Source organism: Cryptomeria japonica, chromosome 7 (genome assembly GCF_030272615.1).
Source record: "Cryptomeria japonica chromosome 7, Sugi_1.0, whole genome shotgun sequence".
Lineage (NCBI taxonomy): Eukaryota > Viridiplantae > Streptophyta > Pinopsida > Cupressales > Cupressaceae > Cryptomeria > Cryptomeria japonica.
This window is the reverse complement of record NC_081411.1, coordinates 413,960,933-413,973,144: the sequence shown is the minus strand read 5'-3', so window position 1 is coordinate 413,973,144 and position 12,212 is coordinate 413,960,933. Positions and strand designations below refer to the sequence as shown.

General features: G+C 38.2%; 1 protein-coding gene across 1 annotated transcript in view; it reads left to right on the top strand.

The window, feature by feature from the left end:
• The window catches only part of LOC131033405 (AT-hook motif nuclear-localized protein 10), a 117,469-nt gene that overhangs the window by 71,451 nt on the left and 33,806 nt on the right, over positions 1 to 12,212 (top strand). The window contains exons 3-5 of the mRNA XM_057964641.2: positions 5,746 to 5,877; positions 6,224 to 6,385; positions 6,477 to 6,786. Coding sequence (XP_057820624.2) covers positions 5,746 to 5,877; positions 6,224 to 6,385; positions 6,477 to 6,786 — 604 coding nt within the window. The remainder of the gene's footprint in view (positions 1 to 5,745; positions 5,878 to 6,223; positions 6,386 to 6,476; positions 6,787 to 12,212) is intronic.

The following is a 12,212-nucleotide window of genomic DNA, read 5'->3' as shown; positions in this document are numbered from 1 at the left end:
TTTGTGCTCTTGTGTTCTTTCCTTTTTGCTGCTATGGGTTCTTCTAAGTTTCCTCTCTTAACTCCACATAACTATGCTACTTGGAAAATTGATGCATGGAGTAAACTTATCGAAAAAGGACTCACTCATTACATTGATGGAACTATTGTTGCTCCAGCTGATCCTAAGGCTGATCCAGTTGGTCACTTAGATTGGCTCACTAAAAATATCATGGCAATTGGTACCTTAAGAAAGTATGTATCAAAGGATCTCATTTTTCATATTGAGAAATGTACTCTAATCAAGGATGCTTGGCAAAAGTTTCAAGACTTGTATGGTCAAGTTGATGAGATTAGGGGATATCAAATTGATAGTGATCTCACCATGTTAGATCCCAAGAACTTTGATACTATACAAGATTATGTCACTAAGGCAAATGAGTTGAGGGCACAACTCAAAGATTGTGGCATTGATAAAAAGGATACTCAATTGATATTCAACTTGATAGGGAAGCTTCCACAAGAATATGCAGCATTTGTTTCTAGTTTCCAAACTCATAGAATGACAATGGGTTCAAGCTACAAAATGCCTACATTTGATGCTTTCAATGAAATGTTGATGATGGAACAAACTAAGTTGATAAGCATGGGCATTCTTAAGACTTCTTCTAAGTCTCAAGCATTAGTGGCAAATCAAGGGAATCAAGGGAACAAAGGAAATCAAGGAAAGGACAACTCAAACAAGAAGAAATGGCAATCAAAGCCTAAGGAAAAAGCATCATCTTCTCCACAACAAGGAGATTCATCTTCTTCCAAGAAAGATAATTCACCAAAGAGAGAGAGACCTACTTGTGCTTATTGTAAAAAGATTGGTCATGAGGAACATCGTTGCCATACTAAGAAGATTGATGAGCTCACACATATCATCAAAAAGCATAACATTGATTTGCCTAAAGTCTACAAGAAGGATGATTCATCAACTTCCACTTCCTCACATTCAAAAGGAAAAGGGCAAGCATTCATGGCTTCTACAAGTGGAAAGACTCACTCTTTTGGAACAAGAAAAGGACAAGCTCTATGTGCTACAACAAATCATACTTCAGAGAGATGGCTTCTAGATTCAGGGGCTTCTCATCATATGGCATCTTCACAGTCTATGTTCTCTACATTTGAGCCTTGCACCATGCCACAGATTTTGATGGGCAATCATACATACATGGATGTGATTGGGAAAGGATCTATTGACATTGGGGATAACTCCTTCAATGATGTGTTGTGTGTACCCCACTTGACAAACAATCTCCTTTCTATCTATCAAATCACACATGGCGCAACTAAGAGAGTTGTGGAGTTCACACCTGACTCAGTTTTTATTAGAGACATGGAGACTAGAGCTATCATTGCAACTGGGGTGGTTGATCATGCATCTCGGTTATACTCCTTTTCAGATTTTGTTGATGATGATGATTTCACATTTGATGATTCTACACATGATGATCACACTTATTGTGATGATTCAGATTTTGAGGAGAACTTTGGACACTTAAACATGGGAATTCTCACATGTAACCTAGTTCTTGAGTCTTGTACTTCATCTCCTCATATTGATATCACATCACCTATTGTACCTGATGATGCAGATAGTGCGACAGTTTTGCCTACATGTGATTCAGTGCAGCAGGATATACATTGTCTTCCAGCTTCAGATTCATGGGATGATTACATGACAGATATTGCAGGTTTGTTTGTGGAATCCTACATTGCAGATTTGGGAGACATCATTGATGACATTCATCTTCTCTTTGATGAAGATGATCCTTCTTCGATTGTTGCGAGGGCACACTCTGACCCTCTTGTTCATTCTCTACATGATCATTCTTTCGAGGTTGACATGATTGTGGATACTTATGTACAGCAGTTGGAGGAGGTCTCTTTATTCTTTGAGGAGACACATGAGTCTTTGGATATTGTTCTACATCCATCTCCACTAGATGTTGGAGTTCCTTTTTCAGCAGTATGGCACAGTTTACCATCTTTGGAAGGGGTATCTTTCAGCATCGACATGGGGACACTTGAGCAGTTTTCAGAGATTCCTTTCATCATGAGTTTTCTTCATACATCTTCCCTTCATGATTGGGGAGACTTCATGGATACACCTTTGGTTTTGTTTCTTCCTAAGGGGAGGAATGTTGTTCGACGTTCGTGGAGCAGTTTCTTCATACATCGAGCTTCTATCATTGGTGCAGATTCTTCATTGAGGGATGATCACAGTTTGACTTCTCTTCTTCTCTCATATGGGGGGGACTTTTTCCTCACATGGGGTTTTGTTCCTCACATACTTCTTTGAGAGTTTTCTTGTATTGCTTTCATCTCTTTTTTGGGGGAGGGTTTTTTCCCATTGGGTTTTTCTCTCTTTCCCCACTTTGTGAGAGATTTCATTGCATTGGTTTGCATGCATTTGCATTTGTGCATGGGTACCTAACATGGCCTCGTAGCCGGGACCCATCTTGCATTGCTTAGTTGCATTGTAGACTTAAGTGCATTCCCCTAAGTTGCACTTAAGGGGGGGTGTTGGTGTAAATAATTATTCATCATGGATATTATTACACTTACTTAAGTTTACTTAGGATAATGCATTTCATAGTAGTTTGGATATGAGACACTTGGGTGTTTGTGCCACATTGGGATAGTGTGTGTAGGAGAAATTCCACCTCTTATGGTGTTGATCTTGTTATTACACTATCATATCCACTTATAGTGGAGTGATAATTCCACCTTCGGTGGGTGATCCACCTCATGTGGAATATTATATTATTTCTCCTACCTACCCACACCTATTTCCTACCTACCCTTGTTTCTTATTGAGCCACATGTCATGTTTGTGTGCTCATACATATCCCTAGCCTTGCCTATATAAGCAGGCTCATCTACATTGTATGTAACTATTGAACAGTTGTTGATCATTTTTCTATTGATGAGAATACAGTTTATTCTTGTCCCATATTATGTCTCTATCTTATACATTTCAATGACTTCTTGATCTTACCCATTGCACATAAATCTACTGACATAGGACCACATAAATCTGAATGAATAAGCTCTAACCTTTCTTTAGCTCTACTATCGCTTTTATGAAAGGGATTCTTTACATTCTTACCCATTGCACAACCTTTACAAGCATCATCATGAGATAAACTGAGTTTAGGCATACCTTTGACCATTTTACCGAGAGTGGGAAGAGCTTGAAAGTGAAGATGACCCAATCTTCTATGCCATAGCTCGCATGATTTAGGGGTCTCATGAATGAGAGCTTGAATTGGATTAGCTGCAAGCTTATATAAACTATCACATCTATTTCCAATAATACGAGCAGATTTGAAGTTAGATTTCTTAGAGCAAGCTAGTGCTTTCCCTTCAGAAAATGCTATTTGCAAACCCTTATCTTCTAAAGCCGAAATGGAAATAAGATTTCTTTTAATACCAGGTACAAATAGAATATCACAGAGTTGTAAGGAAATACCAGAATCTAGTTTTAAAGAGGTAGAGCCAGAACCTTTTACCGAGTATCGAGCATCATCACCGATTACTACATGAAGATTGGTGTCTTTTTCAATCAGATCTGAGAGATGCTCACAAAATCCTAAGATGTGCCTGGAGGCACCACTGTCAAGTATCCACGTATTGTTGTCCGTAGGAACATTGCTGGAAAGAGCAGAGATAAGAAGGTAGTCTTCACTTTGTTCGGCAACTTAATTTAAGTTGGCTTCCCTTTCCTTTGGGTCATTCTGACAATCTCTGGCATAGTGACCATACTTGTCACATCTGAAGCAACGAATGTGAGAGGAATCTCTTGACTTTTTCCTTGGATCATAGGAGGAGGATCTAAAATCTTTGCTTCTCTTTTCTTTCTTCCAATGACCACCTTTCCTAGATTTAGATAAGAGAACATGATTATCTTTGAGAGAGTTCTTGAGTTTTCCTCTTACCTCAATTTGAGATTCCTCTTCGATGCAATCAGATTGAAGACGCTCAAAGTTGGGATGATTGACTCTTCCACCAATGCTACGAATGAATGGTTCCCATTCATCAAGTAGACCATTTAATGCAATCATAACAAGGTCTTTATCTGAGATTTGGCAATCAAGAGTGTTTAGCTTGTCCTTTAGTTCATTGATCTTCATGAAGTAGGCTATGATTGAGTCTTCTTCTTTCATTTTCATGTGTAGAAGTTGTTGTCTTAGGGCAAGAGCCCTGCTGAGATTGTTGACTTCGTAGATCCCTTCCAAGTGTTTGATCATTTCTCTGGAAGATGGAAACTTTGATATGATAGTGACAAGATGATTCTTGACGGACTCAATTATGATCCTTCTAGCCTTGAGGGAATCTTTCTTGAACAGTTTCAGCTCTTCAGCATCTTCAGGAGGAGACAGCCTTTCTTCTTCTACAAATTTCAGTAGGTCATTTTCTTCAAGGATCAATAGAATACGAAGTTTCCAAGCAGCAAAGTCAATGGCTCCCTCAAGCCTATCTTCAGCCTTCAAACTTGACATCTTTAATCTGAAAACAACCAACAGCTATATGCAACAATTGATTTGCTAAACTCAGAAGTTAATGACACCTTAGCTCTGATTCCATGTAGATTTTAGGCCTTAGGTATGTTAATCAGACTTAGATAATTAACTATGCCCTAGTTTGTAATCAGATTCACAGTATTTTAATAGACTAGCAGAAATTAAATATGCCCTAGATTGTAATCAGATTTGCAGTATTTAACAAGTCAACATAAACCAGAAGTAAAACAGTAGACAACAAGCATACCCTGGGAAAACCTCCAATGAGGAAAAACCCAGCATGAAAGACCCACAGGCCAGATTATATATTCTCCTCTTAAAATGCACAATTACAATACTTAGCTCTTTCTATCAGATCTGATCTGTTTGTGTAGCAGATCTGCTCTTTCAAGTTCTTCAAGATGCACAACATCGCCTAGGTTATCTTGCACCAATTCGAATAAGTCTGAATGAGTTCGCCTTCTTCCTTGTCAATTCGCACTTGATAAGCAGAGCTGTTTTCCCATTCGCATAGGTGAATAATGAATGAATGTATAATAACTTGCAATTTGTCACTTATTTATAAATGCATCTTTTATTCCTTTAAATGCAAGTCGGCCTCCTTGGGTTTTGGCGCTAATATTATATGGTGAGTATTTTTTTTTTTCATAGCGTGGTAATTGTTTGTGCAAAGATAGGGTCACGTTACCCTAGGATAGGACCTGGTCCTAAATGGGGTTCGGATGTTGCCTTAAGGCAATCCGAACCCATATAACCCTAGTTATAATCAACAATATTAATCTTTAAACATTTTATGTTAAGTGCTTGACAAATAGAAAAAACGTCAACAGGAATTTCCTTTCTATATGACATTCCTAATCTATTAGAACTTAGGTTTAATTGTAGTTATTCTTGCATATGAACTAACTTAGCTGCACCATTTAATGGGGATAAGTACTTGATTAGTTTGCACAGTGTTTATGATATGTCTATAGATGAATCGATTGGTCTAACTTTTTTCTTAAAGATAGCATTTTCATTTGAAGTTGTCTTCAACATTTTTTCACTTTGCATGTATAACTTGTGTTTTCATAATATGAAGGAATTTTGAGAATTAAATGGATTTGTTTGAGAAAAACTTGAAACTTTTATAACGATGGGTTTGCAAATAGAAAGTGACATCATGGTACATATTAAATTTGGTATATGATCTACAGGATGTGTGCAAGAAAATTATGGCTTTTATGCAACATGGGCCATGGGCAGTTTGTGTACTTTCTGCAAATGGAGCCATATCTAATGCAACTCTTCGCCAACCATCTGTGTCAGGAGGCATTGTAACATATGAGGTTTGAATTTCCAGATGCTTAAGTTATTATTTTGAGTTTGTTGACATATAGTTATTGACCATAGTAGCGGTAGATCGCAAGTTTCTAATATAAAGAAGAAAGTAATATTATAAATGGTGTATTCCATACAGGATTTCTATTATTTCATTGCTTCTTTTCTTAATCATTTTTTGTGCTAATTGAAGTTATACTAGTGTCATGTTGCTTTCTTTTCTTTAGCATTTTCCTTTTAATCAAATTTCAATTCCTTTTCACCTAAACAAAATTGGAACCTCCATTGCATCCAACTTTTCCTTTCATTCTGTATGTTTATTTGAAGGTGTGATTCAACTTTGTACATTTTCAGGGACGGTTTGAGATTCTATCATTATCAGGCTCCTTTCTACTAACTGAAGTGGGAGGAACCCGCACAAGAACTGGTGGCCTAAGTGTTTCTTTAGCTGGTTCTGATGGACGTGTTGTTGGGGGTGGAGTGGGAGGCCTTCTCACAGCAGCAACCCCTGTTCAGGTGATATTATTGCTATTGTTATTTTTTCTTGTACAATTTGCAGAAATATCACTCGTGATCTCTAGATGTGTTTGTATTTGGCTATTTCCAGGTAGTAGTCGGTACCTTCTTATTTGACAGCAAGGACCTAGTATGTATTGGAAATGATGAACCATCAATGGGCACTTCATCAGCTTGTATGCCAGGGGTTTCTCCTTCCCCTTCTCTTGTTGTCATGCAACCTAGGGTTGAAGTCTGTGGTGGCAGTAATCTGGTCAAGAGTTGCCATGAGCAAAATGCTGGAAGTGGTAGTTACAATGTGCAATCTCAAGTTTTAAATATGACACCCCTGCAATCAATGGACTGGCCAAGTCCCCACTTCGAAGCTGAAACAAAGAGTGACAGAGGTGTAGTGTTGGCAGGTTGGTACTGTGTAATTAAATCTTTAGTGTACACATCCATTTCTTCAGAGTAAAAATAAAAGTGGAACTCTTGATTTATGTGATCCTCCTTATGAAGTATTAATTTCTTGGTTAAAGTTGCATTGGTCTACTAATGATGATGGATGTTAATATTTAGATTTCAACATCAATCCCTTCTTTAGCTTGCTTTATTAGAATATTGTACCTCATAATTGAACTTCTGCCTTGTACATCTGTGCATTGACAAATTATATTATCATCTTTGAGTAATATAAGTATTAATCTCAGGAAGTTTGAATTCAGTATGAAATTGCAATCAGTGATATTTTCACTTGTTATCTTACTTTAATCTTAATGGTAAGGCAAAATTTTTGGATCCTTGGTCACTGTTATAAAATTCAGAAAAAATTGGGGTTAGCTTGAGTGGAGAAATTAAACCATTTTATAACTTATTTCCAATTCCTAGAGTATTAACTGTTATATCAAGTGCACATTTTAAAAAGATTAAGGGCACAATTTAGTCATGATAATGTTCTACTGTATATTTCTTGGAATGATGTAAGAAAAAATAAAAATTTAAACTGGATAGTACAGAAAATCACCATGATAAGCTGTATGATCCCAAGACTGAGGGCTAGTTTGACACAAATTAATGGCTTCTCTGCTATTTTGCTTGTGAAAAAACCAAATTAGAAGCATTTATTTTACCTGAATTTGAGCACTCCACTTCCTTCGCAGAACTCAAGATTGCCCTTCCTCACACTTTTGAAGTTTTAACTCAAACCAGGTGGTCAAAGTGCGCTTGCCACAATTGCTTTGTTAATAAATATGCTGAGGAACAACACTAAAAAGAACATCAAATTTTGGTAGCATTAATCAGGTTCCAATTCTCTTGAAGCACAGCCAAGGACTTCTTCCAGCCATCTTTGACCACTCTGTTCCCGTTCTTTCCAACTTTTTTTTCCTCAAGAGTCTATCCTTTCTCCTTTAGCTGTTTCCTAATCTTTGCCTGACTAGACATAGTTCCCATTATGGCTTTAAGATTATTGCTAACACTAAAAAGAACATCAAATTTCGGTAGCAATTATCAGGTTCCAATTCTCCTGAAGCGCAGCCAAGGACTCCTTCCAGCCATCTTTGACCACTTTGTTCTTGTTCTTTTCAGCTTTATTTTCCTCAAGAGTCTATCCTTTCTTCTTCAGTCTTTTTCTAATCTTTGCTTGACTAGACATAGTTCCCATTATGGCTTTAAGATTATTGATAACATTCTAGATTTCCCTAAATTTTTGTTTATAATTGATCATAGATATGTTAAAGAGAAAGAGGAAAACTATATATCATACTATCGATCGATAAATAAATGATATAAGAATTTTATTGACAATGAGGAGTGGGCGGGGCAATTTTTCAATTTTTGTTGCAGAATATCTTCTACACATAACACTAGGAAAGTGGTTAGGGAAAGCTAGCAACAACCTGCACAGTATTCAGAGCTTGTTTAGTGATGGGGACACCCAGCCGATCACCAAAACATAAAGAACTTACAATCAAACCATAGGGCAATAATGATAGGAAGTTCAGGAAAATAACCAGTGTCTATAGGCTTCCTATTAGAACTATGACAGGAATAGAACAGAGAATAACCGAATGCTGTATCAGACATATAGGAGACAGGAACTAAGAACAAATTAACCTTCTCCAACAAACCACTCACCAGGTGGTGACAGGGACTTCATAGTTAAAAAGATAGTTCTTAGATTATTAAACATACAATCGTGAATTCAACTGAACAAACAATAACCAATAAATCACATGGACAAACAAACCCACATGGATAAACATATATTCAGACAATAACCAGCAAGCATTTATTTATTCATTCAACCTCCACATCAATGATTACAATAATAGGATAGTTCCTTTATCTAATAGCTGCTCTTCCCTCTGTCGCTTTTGACATCTTTGCCGCAAGACTCGTTCTCGTTGATCTTCCTTTACTCTGTCTACTCAACATTTCCAGCCCTCTTCTCTTTGAACATATCTGCAACTCTACTGTTTCAATCTTCCTTCATGAATCCTCTTCCCTCCTTACAGTCTCTTCCTGCCGCTCCTCTTCACTTGGCCTATATGCCAACCTTCTCTTCTTCTGAGAAATTCGACCAATTATCCTCCAGTCTAACCTCGACGTTTTGTCCCTTCTGATGCCTCAACCTTTCTTCTACGCTACAACCGCACTATTCTGGTTTCACCTGATTCACAAACTATTTGGCTCTCTTCTACATTCAAATCGGGGCTCTCTTTCTCGTACAAGACCATTTCATCTGTTTGGCCTATTTGGCCTCTTTCGTTGCTCTCTCAGTCATTCCTCCCAACCGTCAACTATGATTGCTCCTTTTTCTTCAACCCTGCCAATTGTCTTCCATTCACAACCGTCCCAAACTAGCCCAAACTAATTCCAAACTGAATTTTAACAAATCAAAAATAGACAACTAAGACAAAATACGTTTTATGTAACGATGCTCCTGCATCAGACTCCCCAAGAGACAAAAGAAAGCATGTGCTACTACACATGGGAGTAACAATCAACTCCTACTTCACTTCGTTCTTCTTCCTCTTTTTCCAACATCGCTCTAACTCATCTTCCACATTCATTCAACATTGCTGTCCACTTCTTCACTCCGCTCTTATGAAGTTATCCCTAGTGTCTAATAGCCTTCTGCAACCTCTTCGCATCCTTTCATCCACACACAAAACATTAGAAATGAATAGATGGAAATTAAAGATTTCCAAGTCTTCAAGGTCACTGAAATATCCCATCCTATGATGACTGAAAACAAGGAATATTTTGCTCTCCAAATTGCGTGTTATGCTGTTCTGAAGTTGTGTGTTACGCTGACAGAGTTTTCAGTTTGTAATGAAGACCATCATATATGAACATTTCATGAAAAATCAATTACTATATGACTCTTCTTAACCGATAGATGACTAGAGATGCTTAAGCAACAATCTATGGATGATATTTATGAGTCTAAGTCATCAAAATCATGACCTACAACAGACTGACATTAAGACAAACACTTGGCATACATCCTCAGACAATCATAAATGTAAAGGTGATGTAGATGCAATCCAAACTCCTTTCTTATTTATTTCATTGGACCATCCAAAGACATTACATAGGCAACAAAATGATCAAATATAAGGACTGCTATTATAGACCATTTTCAGACATTCTGAAGACACATGACTGCAACAAATTCATTCCTTCAAACTGAGATTACAAGGAGTCTAACAATGCCAAAGGAACCTGTAATAAGTCGCCTTGAAGAAGCAAGCAGTATCAGATGATAGGGAGCCTCCAATATACCAATTCGGCCTGCTACATAAATCAACCCTGCTGCTGCAACTATGGTCTGAGATATCAGTGTTAGACAGTCTGAATGCACTCCAAATCTCATCCAAAATGATCGCCCTTATCTCATGAGTGAAGCACTATCCTTATTGGTGAGTCTAGATGCCAAATCGAAAGGGTATGAGCAAAATCGATGGTTCTCAGTATACTGGTTCGAATCCGATTTCAAACTGATATGAAGCCTGATTCCTCCACAAAACCTTCTCAAATTGCCACAAGAAGAATCGCCTTTGTCCTCCAATAATATCACTGCCCTCCAACTAGGTATTTGATGCTTCAATGGTGAAGGATGGGCAAAGTCGTGGATTTGGGTTTAGCTGTTCGACTTTTACTTCAGACCTGGAATATGACCAGCAAGCTCACAATGCCCTCCACATACTCCTTCAATAGGATCGCTTAACCTTTCTAGCCAAAATCGATATGCAATGAACACCTAAATTGCCAATTTGAAAATTCAACAAATCATCCACCATGGCAAACAACAAACTTGATAAGCACACTTAGAAAGACAGAGATATCGCCCTCTCACAATAGCAACCCCTCAGAAGATCTTTCACCTCCTCAGTTATGCCAACCATCGGGAGTTTTCGTTCCCTAATGATTATCTGCAGAAAACCCTTCGGCTCCACAAGTCTACACAAGAAAAGATATTCAACAACTGATGCCCAACAATGAATCATCTTACTCTATTTATTCTTTACATATCCAATCATGTGATTCCTTCTAGAAGATTTTCTTCTTATCCTGTAGGTACACTTTATTATTATTTTATTACACATTAATTTAATTGCACTTTATAAAATATTATTATATTAAAGTGCACACGTCTTGCAATACGTGTAATTTCCTTATTTCGCTATAAAACCAAATAAACATGAAATGTGAAGCCGTGAATCACTGCAACTTGACCCCCTAATCAATCCTCTTGGCCTACGAGGGCCGGATGATAGGCCAATCTTGTGAATATCTGAGGACTAATGAGAAGGGGACATTATAGTCCGCCTTCCCTGAAATTGCTTGTCCTCAAGCAATCTCAATGCTGGATGTTGTAGAATGTCATCTCTCTCCCAAGTGGCATCCTCAACCGACAAATCTTTCCCCTTCACCAAATATTCCCTAATGACTCTATTCCTTAATCTACGTTGCCTGGAATCAATGATGGCCTCAGGTACTAATATCAATTTCCCCTCTTCATCAAGAGGGGGCAGCACTGTGGAGGGTACTACATGATGTCCAATTGCCTTTTTAAGGCGTGATACATGAAAAACATTATGTACCTTTGCATTTGCTGGTAGCTCAAGCTCATAGGCCACCTCTCCAACTCTCCTAACAATCCTGAATGGCCCATAATAGCGTGGCTTGAGCTTTTCCGCACCACTCTTCTTGAGTGTGGATTGCCTGTATGGATGCAACATCAAATACACCATGTCATCTACCTCAAATGACCGCTCAACTCGATTCTGATCTACTACTATTTCTGCTGATTTTGTGCCTTCTGTATGTTCTCCTTCAATGATCTCACAATGTCCCGACTCTCCTGAAGAAGATCCTTAGCACTCGGCACTCTGCTATCACTCAACAAAAGATCCAAGAAGTTGGGCCCATCATACCCATACCAAGCCATGAATGGTGTCTTCAGGATGGACATGTGGTAAGTAGTATTATAACAATACTCACATAGGTGCAACCACTTAACCCATGCCCGCTGCTGTCCGACTATGTAGTTCCGGAGGTAACCTTCCACCCACTTGTTCACATTTTTTGTCTATTTATCAGTCCGCGGGTGGTAGCTCGTACTGGAATTAAGCTTGGTACCACTGAGTCTGAATAGCTCCTTCCAAAAATGATTCATAAATCTGCTATCCCTGTCACTAACTATGGTCCGAGGCAACCTATGGAGTTTGAAAACCTCTCGGAAAAATAAATCTGCCACCTCAACTGTTGAATAGGTAGCTGAGATCGGAAAGAAGTGGGCAAAATCTGTAAGCCGATCGACTACCACATAGATACAATC